At 40.9% G+C, this 15,472-nt stretch overlaps 1 protein-coding gene and 1 non-coding gene across 2 annotated transcripts; both read right to left on the reverse strand.

Annotated features, from left to right (window-relative positions):
* Positions 1-4,692: 4,692 nt before the first annotated feature.
* LOC136780305 (cilia- and flagella-associated protein 276) lies at positions 4,693-5,659 on the reverse strand. Its single transcript, XM_066738587.1, has 4 exons — positions 5,622-5,659; positions 5,270-5,523; positions 5,033-5,173; positions 4,693-4,943 (listed from the first exon to the last, which is right to left on the reverse strand). Exons 2-4 carry the CDS (start codon positions 5,474-5,476, stop codon positions 4,698-4,700), a joined length of 594 nt encoding a protein of 197 aa, XP_066594684.1. The 5' UTR covers positions 5,477-5,523; positions 5,622-5,659; the 3' UTR covers positions 4,693-4,697.
* Positions 5,660-14,860: 9,201 nt separating this feature from the next.
* TRNAV-AAC (transfer RNA valine (anticodon AAC)) lies at positions 14,861-14,933 on the reverse strand. Its single transcript has one exon. It is a non-coding gene; the product is annotated as a tRNA-Val (tRNA).
* Positions 14,934-15,472: the final 539 nt, after the last annotated feature.

The following is a 15,472-nucleotide window of genomic DNA, read 5'->3' on the forward strand; positions in this document are numbered from 1 at the left end:
GTGACTTTACTTGATTTGCCCGACGAAGCAGAAAATCGTCAGATAAGAAGTAAGCCGGAATGGGGAACGTCGGCGTACGTTTCTCGGCTCGACGCGGACGTCAGTCAGAAAGCAATGTGCGTCGAGAGATAGAATTGTATAAATGTGCATGCTCAATCCTATTTGCTCGCCTATATGAGCCGTTAACCTTTTTCCCTCAGATATTCCGCCTTACTTGTTCTCCGATCAGACTGCGCTTGATACTTCCGCGAAGAATCTCAAGCCTTTAAGTATATATATATATATATATATATGAAAATTATTATAATAAAATATCGCTATATGATGCATTCTTATACCGATGGATCATTCGCTAAAATTATATAGTCCGTGAACGAAGCGGAATAACGATTCTCGCGGAAGAATCGTGGAATTGCGCTATAGTAGAAAATTGCAAGATTTCTGAGAAAGAAAGAAGCGAGGAGAAAAAGGCGAAAGGTTGATTTTTGCCATTCCATTCGCGTGAGAAAATTGAAGGGGGCGGATAAGCAAATAGACTGCAGGATTCGTCGTTACGTGATCGTTTGCCGTTGTTTGTAGAGAATTCCAAGAGGCCTGGAGGTTTGTGTGCGAGAGAGAGAGGGTAGTAAGCAGGGAAGGCGGATGAGGAGGTGGAGAGGGGGGGTGGGTGAACACTTGTGCACCGTGCAAGAGTGCAAATATCGGTTGGAAGCTCGCACGAGCGAGAAACGTGACGGAAGGACGATACACGGCCACGTCCTGTCACGTCACGAGGGGTCCACGTTCCTGGCATGTGGGAACTCAGCCACGCGTTATCCCGTCTCTCGCGTCCTGATTCCCTGCCTCCATGTCTATTCTATTCCCCCTTTCCCCATTCATTCTCGCACCCTCGGAATTCGTCAGCTTTTTAAACCCATAGGTTTTTATTGACCAGAAGAAATTAATGTTCGATAACTTCGCATTCAACTTATATATATACATGTATATAAGTATACAAAGCTGGTATTACGATATTAAAGTTGGGCACAAGGTATCTTTAAGAAAATTCTTATCTCGGTGGAAAAGGGAAGAAATTAGAGATTCTTGGAAACACGCGCGCTCCATCGAATATCTAACAAACAAGTTTCAGGCAGAGATCTGCTCTTGAGGAAGATATAAGCTTTAAAATAGATTCTTCGACCTTTGGGCTTGTTTCGAATTACAGTGGGGGGGGGGGGGGGGGGGGGTAGTGAAACATATATATCTCGAGGTGGCGTATACGAGAGTCTATTAATTTGTCGCGAAGAATGGAACCTATGCGACGAGCAGGTCGTGTTATTTTGGGCGATGCGCGATTGCGAGAGCGAGTAGCCCTGATGGTACGTGGTGGTGGTGGTGGTGGTGCTGCTGCTGCTGCGAGAGAGGGCGGATTTAAGATGGGAGCTAGGAAGCGCAGGTTAGATAGAAGAGTAGGTATAAAGCGCAAAGGGTGGAAGAGGTAGGGAGGCTGGCGAGGGGAGGGGCGGCGAAGACCCTCGAAGGTAATCTTGGTTCGTTCGCGGAGGGTTGCATTTTGATCCCCGGAGCTTCTGCCGCAGCACGATCCTCCGCGTACCTTGGCTCGACTCACGCATTTACTATAATTAGAACTCCTAATTAACGAGCAAACGTCGTACGAGAGGATGGCGTAATCTCGAGCCCGACATTATCCCCTATCTAACGTTCAGCCACGCGCTTTTTCCACCACACCCTCTCTCTCTCTCTCTCTCTCTCTCTCTCTCTCTCGCGCGCGCGCGCACACATACACACAGTTTTTCCTCTCAGCACACTTTTTTTTCCACAACTTTATAATCCAGTCCTTTCCGCGCAAGCTGCGGCTAGAAGCTATTCAGAAATACAGGGGGATTAGTAATTTTCTCTCCTGACTCCTTAAATTTAGAGACACGACCGACCTGAACTATTCCACAAACTTTTCCTACATTATTTTAAACATCCTCCCTCTCGTATTAATTTTCACTAAATTCCTTCTCATTTCGTACTTGCTCCGAATTTTACGACCACCTTAATTTATATTGCAATTGTGCTTTATTTTATTGATATTATTGTAGCTGTGACTGGTGATAAAAAAGGTTATAATTATATGCGTGTGTGTGTATAGCTATAACACGTTAGGGGCACCGATCAGAAAAGAAGTATCCTGCAGGAAATGTGTACAACGGCGTGAGTTTAAATAAACAGGAGGCAAACTAGCGGCATAAATTATGTCGCTTCCCACAAGAAACAGTGGAGCAACTTATTGCAGCGTGATTTATGTTCCCACAGTATTTCAATCGTACGCCCCATCATCCTCGCTCACCGTGGAACTCGCTCGAACCACAAACCCCTTTGGAAAGGCCATTCGCTTATTTTGAAATAACTTTAAAATATTGAATAAACACTCGGTCGGCTTGGACATATTGTTCGGAAATTAAAAAATAAGCTTGGCAAGCTCTGGTGGCGTGCGCCGTTCGACGCGTGATACAGGGAAGGAGCCAGTGAGAAATCGAAAATGTAATTAGAGGCTGAAGGGAGAAACGGGCAAAAGAGAAACTATAATCTCGTCATCCCTTCGCTATTTCATCAAGCACGTACATGTATATTATTGTATGTCTGCAGTATATGTTATAGAATTGCATATACCTATATATATAGGTATATAGGCGAGAGAAAACAACATGTTTCCCATTGTTTTAAAACGAAAGTGACTTACGTTGGAAGATTAGGTATAGCCGCCCCTCGAGGGTGAGCACTTCTCGTTTAGGGACGAATCGACGATTCGAGCAGCGTTGATAAAATTTATCGAGTGCTGCCAGTGTGGCTCGCCTTGATAAATATAACGTAACAGGTTCTCTGGAATAACAGTTTCATCCCCAAAAGGATCAATGCTTGCTTTCCGCTTTCTTGCACAAACTTTTCTTTCGCCCTTTCAAAAACATTCGACTGTGAAAAATATAGAACGACGAACGTCGCGCAGTGCCGCGTCGTGCCACGCCACCACTCCTTATATTTCTCTATACATGACAATTTTCTCTTTACCGGAAACCTTGTATTCGCTTCGTGTTCCATTTACCTCGACAAGAGACTTTTCGCAAAAATCATGGGAAAAATTCTTATTCATCTCGATGCAGGGCTTCGTATATCGTCAGTCGAAGAATTCTTGGAGACATTTTCCCCCCTAAGACTATATATATATACAGTCGAGATTTTATTAGCTATTTTTTGTTCGTTCGTTAGTTTTTTTTCCTCGTGTCGAGGGGACGGTGTGGATGAGTTCCTCGGAGAAGGGAAATCTGCAAGGACGAGAGAGAACATTCTTCCATTTGGTTAACCGCGATCGAACGCACATGGCCGTAAAAAGGGAAATTAAATGAGAATTAGGCAGAAATAAAAGCACTCAGCCAAGTAATTGGCTGGTTGGCGAGACCCTTGCTGCATTTGCTACGACTCCTTGCCACTTCTTGCCTTTTCCTTTCCTCCGTCCGTCAATCGATGAAACAATTCCGAATAAAGACTACTTGAGAAAAACATTAAATACTTTACACCTCGTCTTTGCAATTCAAATCACCGAATCATCTCCCCAAAAAACTCATTAATCGAATTGACATTCCGTGTACGAGATCCTCTCGTACCGGCAGAGATTTTCCCCTCTCGGAAAAGAAACTCGTCAAAAACTCTAATCGCAATTGTACAACGCAGCTATTTCTATAATAGAATGAAAAGAAAGGCAAAATTGAGAGGATTTTGGAAGATTCAGCAGCGTTGGTTCGTCGGAATTTTGACATGTCATTCGCGAGGAGCTAATTTCCCGCAGGTGGAAAACTAGCGTGAGAGAGAGAGAGAGAGAAAGAGCAAGAGAAGAAAATGGAGAGTGGAAGGATATAGAGGGAAGAGAGAAAGAGCAAAGTTTTCCTGATGGAGCGAGGGTAGGTGAGTATGTTTCTGTGTATGTATATGTGTGTGCGAGAGAGAGAGAGAGAACAGGCGCGGCAATCATGGGCGGATTAGGTATATCTGGCGTATGTATAAGGACGGGTTGGCTGGCAGCTGGAGGAGGGTTGCCGGGTCAAACGGGGCAAGATAGACGTCGTCTCCACGGGGCGAAACATAAATGATATTCCATGAGGAGCATATGCGCGGGAGATGGCTCCGCAGCAGCGAATGAGCAAGCGAGCGAGCGAGCCAGCGAACGAGGGTGACACCGAGCTAAATGTACCAACTCTGCTGGTAGTGGTAGATATAGCAATGCTACCGTACTGTGCTAGTAATCGTGCCAGCCTGCCTGCCTGCCTGCCACTGGGGCGTTGCTTTATTACAAACAAGGATTACCCCGGTAATGGGGACCTTCCGTCTGTCTGTCCATCCGTATACTTTTGCCATTCTCTCTCTCTCTCTATCTGTGTATACCTCTCCACCCTCAAACTGACTCACTTGGCCGTTCCATCCGTACGCGTGCCAAATCGATCTATCCTATACTTATTTGTCGACACCATCAGATACAATCTTATCTTCCACTCTCTGCTCCGTACAAACTCTTTTCATGAAAATACACTGATTAATATTTTCCAGAAAGTAATATTGAATATACAGCAGTAGTATAATTGGACTGTAATGTTCTTGCATATAGTGTGTGATTTTTGGAGGAATTTAAGTATCTTTTCATTTGCTTCATCCTCTCTGGTTTAAATGCCAAAATAAGTCCCATCTACTTTCCGACTGAAACCGGGATTGGATTTATCGGAAAGTGGTCCGATGATATTTAGCTTCACGTTGCTGGGATGTATTCTTCGTTCTACAATTGGTCCGTAATAGCAAATTGTTTTTCCAGTCAGAGGTTTCGCCGGTGCCCATTCAAAACCAGGATTAACAAAGTGTTTCGTGGCTTTTTTGGGGATGCTGAAGGGAGGTGGTGGAGGTTTCGGTGGTACCTGAAAGATAAAGAAAAATTTCAGGTAAAAGAGGAGTGAAATAATCTTGTAAATAGAATGTTTTCCTCAGCTGATTATCGTTGTTGCACCTTAAGTTTATTGCGAAGCTGACGCCATGTGTCCTTTCCCAGCGTCTCCAACTGCATCTTGACCATGTTCTTTGGTAGCATAGTGTCTTTGCTGTGAACGTATATCGTGGCTAGTGCAAAATCAAGACAATCTTTTGGCTCCTGAAACAACGCGAATAATCGATCGTTAAATACAAAAAAAAAAAAAAAAAAAACAAACCTTATCGAATTTAGAGGTTAAAAGTTCATTCAACTTGCTTTCAGCCTGATGAACTTGGCGTGCCTTCTTGTACTGTTTAACGTCTGATGAGCGAAAAGTCTCTCGTGAGGCGTTACTTTCCTCTTCCAATCTTCGTCGTCGACGATAACTTTCTTGCCCAATTCTGGTCCACCTCGGATCCAGGAGCCTTCCTTCGATAAATCCGGTACAGCGTATGGATTACGGATGTAGGTGGCGCGCGTCATTATGTCGTTATTACGTGTACGCCTCGTGTCGTGTATGTCGCCTAAAACTGCAAGAAAATTGTATTGTTTTTTCCCCAAAGAAAAACATCGTCCATAACCTACTACTCTACTCAAAAATTAATCTGATCGGTCTGAAATTATTTACTACACTACTGCAGAATTACAGGAGGGAGCAGCAGCAAAGGCAGCAATGATCGAAGAGTCATGTTTGTATAGAAAATTCCTAGATTATTGCGTTTTCTTCCATTTCTTCAGCTGCTCCTCGCCTCTTAGCTCCTATCCCATTTTCCAGTAGTCGTATTAGTGGCCTCTCGACATTCGATCAAAGTAGGCCGATATTTTTTCTGGTCTCGTCGTTCGATGCTTCGACCTCGAGCCGTTCAGTCGTAGTCTTCAGTCTCGTCTCGTATTAGTACTTATTCGATCAGTGCATCCAGTCTAGGCAAGGAGACCACGAAGAGGTTGCTCTGGCGGCCGAAGGAATATGAATGGCGGCATTTGAGATAAACCTCTGCCGAATTTCTCAATAAGCTCTTTCAGCTCGCCGAGCTATAAGAATTCTCCCCGATGACTGGTCTCTAAGTTGTTAATTCAACTCACGAAGCTCTCGAGAGATCGAGTCGTCGGATGCCGCTGGTTAAGTGGGCGCCATCGGGTAAGACCGAATGACGGCTGACGGAGCCCGCGGAATACGGGAAAAGCTCACTTATCAATGATTCAGGATGTAGATTTACCGAGCGGAAGTCTTCGGGCTTTCCACACTCAACCCGTTTCCCAAGAATACTTACCAAACGAACCAGTCTGCTTCTGCCTTTCAGCTATTATACGCTTCGATTCCTCACCAACGAATCACTCGGTGAAAAAAAAATGTCTAATCGAATAATTTATTTAAGTAACTCTCTCCTTAAAATAAAGGAATTTGTTAAGGAGAGAAAAAGAAATCATTGTTTTAACAAAACAGTGCCTCGATTATTGATGTTGGGTTATTTGGAAATAACTATAGAAAATCATACTGCATAGAAATTTTATATTCCATTTGAAATATTATAGGGTTTTAGTCTGAAGAGAGAACTCTTGTATGACTTTATAGTATCAGGAAAAAAACTAATATTTTTGCTATAATTATTATATAAGTATGTATGCTAATTATCATCGCGGCGCACTAACACGGTATTTGAATGAATTTACTTTATAATGACAAACAATTCAATTGATTGTACTAATTAATAGTTGAATCAACTAAATTTAATTAAATACACAAAAAAGGTAAAAACACAATAATTTTGTCCCTATCTCTAATACAGACTATAGATGATATTTAACTTTCCATCCGACCAAAGTTTTCAACGCAAGAGAGTCGAGTGGCAGGGAAATGAGCGGTAAGCTTATTAAAGAATTTACGGAGGTTCGAGGATGGCAAGGGAGAAAGCAATAGCGAATAAATGGTGGCGCGAGGCGAGAAAGTAAGGCGGGACTTGGGTTTTTGATCGTTTGGCAGTAGTGGTGGCCAAACGGAAGAATTAAGGGGCTGATACGCGTGTAGCGACACGCGACGACACGTGGCGGTGCTGCTTTGTACAAACAGCATTATGCACGCTCGTGCTAACATAAATTACTGCGGGTTTAATATTGGACGATGCTGGCTATTGCTGGCTCAGCGACTGGTGTCCACCGGCAACCCCCAGCGCCAAATGCGTTAAATGACAAACATGTACCATCCTCTCCCATACCAATCTTTAACTACCGTTTCACTCTTAGCCTATTTCACGCATATACACATATATACATGTAACGAAAGGCAGACACAAAACTATATGAAATCGTTACATAGCTTTTTTTCATTATTAACACTCTCGCTTTTAGTTGCACAAGACAAAAGTATATATAATTGTCAATTGAAAGTATAGCGAGCCCTCAGTGGACACGGCTGATCGTCATGGATTATCGCGTAAGACGACAAGAGTGTCTTTGAGGGGCCAATGTTTCGCTTGGCAGATTGGCAATGATATATATATATATATATATATAGAGAGAGAGAGAGAGAGAGAGAGAGAGGAGAAGACACATAGATATAAGGAAGGCTAGAAGGCGGTTCGGTGGCAATCGTGCCATGCGTAGAGTAGATGTGGGAATGTAATCGGTGAATGTAGGAGGATAGGCTCCTGGCGGGGTGTCACGCTGCGCTGCGAGCGATAGGAGGCACAACACGCGTAATCGGGTAATCGTTGCACGTGCCCAAGTTCGGCTTGCGGGAGCTTTCCGTCTGTCTACAAGGCCCGTGCGGAGCGCGCGAGCGCGAGCTCCAGCGCACCCTGAATCAACATCGGCGATCTCGCGAATCTATCCAGGCAAATCCTCTTCTCTCTCTGAAAACACTCTCCATTAATAATTCCCCAAAAACACTCCATTTTTCCATCACTCGCTCACCCTTCGAATATTCCCCACGATTCGTTAGCTTTCCTTCGCAGCCTTTCAATCAACTCACCTTTAACGTACATAATTTATGAAACTATATATATATATGTATATATAGGTGTACTTGAGAGCTTTGTAAATTTTACGCTATTCAGAAAATCCGTCAAGCGTGATCACCATCGCGAAAAGAGTTTGTTTTTCGATGCGAGCGTTAACTCGCACGTTCGTCCACCATGTACGGATCAATGTATTAATAAGTGCGTGCTTTATTCCTAAAATGAGCCGATACTATTCTCGTGTGGGTTAATGCTCTTCCAATGTCATATTTGTCGTGCTCCGAACGTTGAATCGTTGAAAAAATTAATCCCCGCCCCCCCCCCCCCTCTCACTACAACTTTGTTCCCTATTTTTCTAAAATAAAGATGGAAAATGTTTCAGCTATTGCAGAAAATTTCGTCATTGGGATATACGATAATTAAGGGGAGGGGGTGGACGACGTGCGTGCGTGTTAATTGCCGTTAGAAGTGTTTGAGTTTGGTAAACACACAGCGTGAGAAAAGTTAATTGCTGGAATGGAGAAATATTTGCAGATCGAATCTTCATAAAGCTGCTGATATAATCTGGCTGGAAATTGTATAGGAAGAAGCAGCAGGGAGGCCAGGGGGGAAAGAGTTGTAATACTATATATATAGAGCATAGGTATATATAAGATAGATATACCAGAGGAAAGGGCTGGTCCGTGTCAGCGGTTTGACCGAGTTTCGATATTTTCACTGCTCGCTCCGAAAAGTTTCTTCGGATTCCCCCTTTAAATCCTAATCCCATAATGTTCTCAATGCCGTCGGTATCTGCTTTGGTAATGGAATCGCGCATTTAAATGGACATCGTTCCCAACGGAGGTCGTCGAGGACAATGCCGAGGGATGATATTGCCAATATTTGGTTTGATTCTGGTGCGAATGTGTATGGATAGGAGAATGAGCAGTAGGAGTAGGTAGGTGGAGAAGGAGGATGAAGAGGAGAGGGGGGGGGGGGAGAAGGACGGGTTTATGTGGTGCTCGCACCCCTCGAGCGCACCACCTCGATTACCATTTGAATGTCCCCGTTGACTGTCGCACTGTTGTTGGTCAGGCTTTGTCAGTCTTCCTTCCTACTCACCTCCTCGTCGCCCCCCCCCCTCATCCCCTTCTTCTCTTCTATAGCACCTCACCCCTGCTGACACTGACCGCATGTATCTATGAGAGATAGCCTGATTCACCCAACCCAACCCACCCTTGGTCACTATTCCTTCCCACGTATACATACTATAATAGTAGGTGCAGTATACCAGCTCACCACCATGCACCCATCCAAAGACTCGTCGAGCTGTTCAAACACTTTTCCTTTGACTTTTCTCACTTACCCCCTCTCCCCCTGATGCTCTCTCTCTCTCTCTCTCTCTCTCTCTCTCTCTGGACATTGGTACATTATTCGAATAAAAAAGATCGTAATATCAATAAAAAAGTGCATTGAGACGATTCATCTGAATATTAACATCCAGTTAAGGATCATTCTTATATGGAGTCAACAAACAAGCGTTTAATATCCAATTTTTTCAATTATTAATCAATGTAAACTCTATTTAGAGAAGATACGAACAAGGATTTGCACATATTGCAATAATATTTATTGCTCCTATTAATTTATTTATTAATACAAAATGAAAATGCAAATATTTATGATTTTTTTTAATGATACACTGAGAGAATATTACAATTAAATTTAATGAAAAATAAAAAACAGTAATTCGTACATTTATTAGTAAATTTTGTCATATTTTTTTCGATTTTTTGTACGCACTGGTTGCTTTGTACATCTATAAACTACTATGCAGAAAAGTATCTATTATTCATGAAGAACATATATGTTAATATTAATATGGTACATCGAAAGCTTTATTGCTTTAAACATTACTTATATATAAGCTAAGTGAGGTTCTTTTCATATATACAAATTGAGAAGTATATAGATATCAAGAATGTACTAAAGGAAAATATATATAGAATATGCCTTATATCCACCTGGTGGTAAAGCTACAAATCTCTACATACCATTAATGTGTGTATTCAATTTTATAGAGATAAATAATTAATTATTTTATATCTTACACAAATGCATATATGCATTTATTACAAGATTATATGAATTACATAAATACGTTTATATCAGATTAATAATTTTCATTGGTGTAATTAATAAAACCCTGCTATAAAATTATGTTCATATAGTTAAACAAAGTATGAAACAATTAATTATCAGAATAAATACTATTCTCTATCATTGACAAAACTAGTGATGAAAAAACTATAATTTATTGGTAACTTTGATAAAAAAATTTATCACGAGTACAAAATGTACTTGGAAAAATTGTTAAACAATATCACGAACAAACATTTTTTTACTTTATTAATAAAAACTTTCATAACCTCTGTAAAAATCTATGAGGAAAGTCTATCTCCAGTGTTCACTCGTGATCCAACAAAATCATCACAAATCGCATAGGTACTTCTATTTCCCCTTAAATTTAGCAATCAAGTAGCAAATCGTAGTAAATGAGGTGAGTTGGAGTAGTCGCACGAGATGTAAAAACGATACGTGTGATTTGTGTGTGGAATAATGGGCTGCTACACCCTGCGTGTCGGATACAGAATTCGGTAGGAGTCAAGCGAGTCAAGCCAACTGGCAATATAACGGCACGGCGCGAGCGTGACAGGTGGCCCGTGAAATCTGTGCACGAGTGCAGTGCGGCGCGCGGCGTGACGGCCCTCACGAGTCGACCTGCAGGGCCTGCAGGGCCCGCAGCCCCTGCCGGAGAGCTTATTGCCTGTGCCCTGCACCGATGCGCTTCATTACGGTATTAACTGTATAATAATTAGAATTAGGGTGCTCATCGAGAAGGTTAAACGCTCTTCTACGACTGACCCTTTTTATCGCTCGTCGAGAACAAATTGAGACAAACGAGCATCGAAGAGGAAAAGCGTTGAAAATTTCCACTCGTCTTGTCGTCACCTTACTCACCGACCGCACTCCTCCCTATTTTTCCAATGGAGGAATCCACGAAAGTTATACGCAGCTGAAACGGAGATTTTGCAATAAACTTTGACACACACCCTATAGCTGTACGCCAGACTCGTATAAAGCATGTATACGCATCTCCCAATTTGCATACCGATGACGAAGGACTCGGTACTGGCGCTCTGTATTTTAGCATTTCACGTTTGTTTCCATTTAAATGGTAATCGAGTTCATAATGTAATTGTATTCGCACCATAAGCCCACCTCGCCTCGTGCAGCTACGTCTATGTGATACGTATATATATATATATATATATATATATATATATAAACGAACGATCTCGCTCGCACATCTACAGGGCCAAAGGCATTCCCAGCCATTGTTTGCATTGTTCCACCAGCCTCCTCGAACAATCGCCTTCCGCCTCATTTTTTCATTTTTCACATTCAACATTTCTTTCTTCCAAATCTGCCTGGCGTGCGCGCTTGCCAAAAAACGCACTCGATAATTTTCTCGAGAGAAGCCAAGGGACTTCTCGAAGGACTTTTAAGACGCGATTGCAGGGATATCGGGCGGAAAGCTCATTATTGTCGAGTTGCTCTTGGAAGATTAACGTTGCATTCTGAGAGAGAGAGAGAGAGAGAGAGAGACGTGAAAAATATAGAAAAGCGAGGGTATAGCAGAACGAGAAGGGTGGAGGCCGGGGGTTGACTGAACGTTATTGTAGCGGAGGCCTCCTGGGCTGGAGAGGAGGGTGACTCGAACCTTGTGTCTGTGTATCAGAGTCCGCTCTACCTTTCGCTCATACATATTCATCAAACGCTAATTAATCATCGGCGGGAAACACCCCCACGCACCGCGCGAGACACCCTCCCTGCAAACTCTGCGCGCGGTTCGGAAAAAATTCAAACTCGCTCGACTCTCTGCGAAAGCCTATATATATATATATATATATATATGTATATAGCGTAATGTATATTTTACCCAGATACATCTGAGCGTCGAAATCGTTCTCACTCATCGTTAAAACCATCTCAACACCGCACAGGCGCTCTTTTAAAGAGAAACACTCCGATGAATATTCCACGCGCGATTGCAAAAAGCAGATTTATTTAACTTTGCCGATGATCCTCATCCTCCCTCCTCCTTTTCGGCTCAGCTTAGAATCGTGGAAATGTCGTCAAAAATTTCAACCTGGACGAGACTCCATTTGGAGGAAACTCGTTGGTGTGTCAGGCTTGAGCGCGCGTAATTAGCCGACCTTTATTTTAGAGAAACGGTCGTGGAGGGTTTGACGTGGAGGGAGAGGGACGTCGACGCTCGACTGGGGCCTTTGCTATTACATGAATGCCTGCGGTCGACTATAGAACGCTTCGCTGCTAATGCGATGCCATCATCGTCGCTGAGCCATCCACCTATTGAAATTGCAACCCCCGATCCTATCGCCACCCTACCATTTTACGCTATCATTTTATATTATAATATATTCCTTCATTAATTTTTTATACTTATTAACTTCTTACGAGCTCTTTTCAACTCTATTAATTTATATTTAATTTTTCCTATGTTTAAATATTTGATCGTTATGTAAATTTTGGAAACAAAAGATGGTCGAGTCAAGAAAAATTTAGTTCATTCGATCAAATAGTGCTAGCACGGCTGGCGAATGTTGATTTATTATTAAACATTTAATAGATTCAAAGAAAATGTTCTTAATTATAATAATATTTTATTCATAGAAATTAATATTTGATTGGTTCAATAAAATGCTTTAATTAGGTTTCTTATTTTTAAGGTATCAATCTCCTCACCCAGAGGAGGCTCCGTTCAACCGAAGTACATGAAAGTTATTTTAAGAGGTGTGGTAAATGTAAAATTTTGAAAAGATCCTTTCTTTCCTTTCACTTAGGAAATAACTTTTTAATATTTGGAAAATATTACGATAAAATATTATAGACATAAAATCTGTAATTACCTCAATGTCGGTTTCTTTGGTGACCTCTTGATATAAAATAATACGCTCTTTGATATCTTTTGTACACTTTTTCTCAAAACTATGTCTTTTCAATCAGCTAGAAATATAACTCAAACAAATCATTATCGATTCGTTTCAAATTGTAGCTATATATTAAAAATAATTTTTTCTACTCGAATTATCTTATTTGATTAGTATAATGAATTTTATATTTCAATCAAATGGAATTTATTTAATTTGACCAGATCACATCATTCGTCTTGTCACTTATTTCTTTAAATGTATATATAAGTTAGTCAATTCAATTAAATAAACGAATAAGGCAATTAAATAATTTATCATATACAAAACTAAATTTGATTCTCTCAGTGTGATAGCTGCAACGCGAATTGCCCGATAACTGCCAGGTACGTAACTCTCAGTTTTCTATGTCACGTATACCTAGGAATTTTCAGTATTTTGGGGTGATTAGTGTTCTCGAGGGAGGGTGATTTTGGGAAGGGGGGAAAACATAAAAACGAAGCGTTTACTGCGCGAAATAGTGCGGCGTCCATGTGTTTTGACTGTTGGCCATCAAATCGCGCCAGATTGCGAGCTGACAAATGAGCAAGCGGTACCGGTACGTCGAAGACATATGGGCCTATAAAAAAGAGAGGGAGGGTGGGAGGTAGAAAGAGAGAGAGAGAGAGAGAGAGAGAGAGATACTGAGTGAAAGATGGAAGAGTCGGGCCAGGGCAACCATCGAGTCGATCCAAGATTAATGGAGACCAAACACCGCACATTCTGCCCGAACACTGTCCCCGGAGTGTGTACACATCGGTGCGCCATTATGTCACTATTATAATGTGTGTACACACACACCCCCTTCACTACAATGGAATGATCTATGACTGCGAGCAGCCCATGGATCGCTAGACGCCGTCCTGCCCCTTGCTTTGTTGTTTTACCACTATTTTTCTTTCCTTTTCCTTTTTTATCAACTCACACCTTCCTCGGCCCCTCTTAAACTTTTTTTTCTCCATCTATTAATCCCTATATAGCATCACGCGTCACATTTACCGAGCAACTTTTCCATTTGCATTAATTGAATTTTGCAACAACTCGGACAAATTGAATGATTAGCAATTTGAAAATAGCAAGTTTGGTTTGGTCGAAGAACGATTCTTAGGGTGGGCACTGATGAGAGGGAGGGAGAGCGCGAGATCAAAAGACACCCCTAGCGATTTCATAGTTGGCCTGACATATTAACTGGAAATTGATGCCGACATGTATGAGCAACAGCGCGCGTCTACCAACTTTGATCATTTCCACCGGTGAAACTTGATTCGCTTGTGCGACACCCTTAACGCAATGCAAAACTTATTAGTAAGTATACACGTAGAACGAGAATCCAATTCTTCTAAGAGTTCTCTATACGTAAAATCGTCAAACTAATTATTTACAGCTTACCTGGTTTTTCCTATGAGATATTAATTACTTATTTTTGTTTACTACATACCTTTTTTATTTGTGAAGATTCCATGCAATACCTAGTAGCTATATTTATTTCCTTGTCAGGTGGTGTATAGTCTTATTATGTGTGCAGTTGCTATACCTACCTATTAGTACTAGTAGAAAAGTTTTATCAATATTCTTGTGTTTCTTAACGCCATCTATTTTCTACCGGTGTATAGTGTTCGAGACTTCTGTCAAAAAGTAGATTACGATTTTATTGGTGTATGTTAACACTGTTCCAACCGTACGTTTTATCAGCAGTAGATATTACATCACTATATACATATCCACGGTCGATAACTGGTGGTATGTGTTTATAAAAATTGTCATTAATATTGCATATTTTTGCATTAATTTCTTTCGTCTCTATAAACCTTCTCCTCCTCTAGAATAATTATTATTAATAAAAAAATTGTATTGTAATAATTAAGAGTATTCAAAAATAATGTTTCCGCCCGGGATCGAACCGGGGACCTTCCGCGTGTTAGGCGGATGTGATAACCACTACACCACGGAAACCGATACTACGTTATATTTGGAAATTATTAACCTTTCGATTGCTAAGAGTACTAGGAGCCGTTTAATTGACGCAAGACATTTTTCTTCACTTTTCACCATACGAATATGTTGTTAATAGTTAAAATGTTCATAGATCATATTTAAAAATTCAGACAGAAAAAGCTCTGACACAAAAAACTATGACAAACTAAAAATTAAAGTCTAATCGGAATCTTATTCTTATTTGTTTCACTCCAAATTAATAGCTACCTAATTAGCTTATTGCACGTATCAATAAGTTTTAATAATTTATTCTATTAGACTTTAGGTTTTTTAAAAATTTATTGCGGTTTGTGCAAAACACTCAGTTTAAATACTACTATAACTTTTTGTACAAACTAATATCAATCTATCGAACTTATTAAAACTATCAGAAGGATAGCTTCAAATACTATTGTTGTAATTAGGTGAGATAATTGGCGTCTTTATCATTGTATAATGAATAGTTTTAACAGCATTATATTAATTAAAATGCTTTATTCATATAATTATATTTCAAT

This window comes from Prorops nasuta, unplaced genomic scaffold (assembly GCF_024137725.1).
Source record: "Prorops nasuta isolate Cenicafe-Biocafe unplaced genomic scaffold, Cenicafe_Pnas_1.2 PNAS00018, whole genome shotgun sequence".
Taxonomy (NCBI): Eukaryota; Metazoa; Arthropoda; class Insecta; order Hymenoptera; family Bethylidae; genus Prorops; species Prorops nasuta.

Excerpts from the sequence above, each read along its gene's own strand:
- LOC136780305 (XM_066738587.1), bottom strand. The coding sequence starts at position 5,476 with ATGACGCGCGCCACCTACATCCGTAATCCATACGCTGTACCGGATTTA. Across the intron at positions 5,174-5,269 it reads CCAAGTTCATCAGGCTGAAA|GAGCCAAAAGATTGTCTTGA; the intron begins GCAAGTTGAATG and ends GCGTTGTTTCAG. Across the intron at positions 4,944-5,032 it reads AGCTTCGCAATAAACTTAAG|GTACCACCGAAACCTCCACC; the intron begins GTGCAACAACGA and ends TTTATCTTTCAG.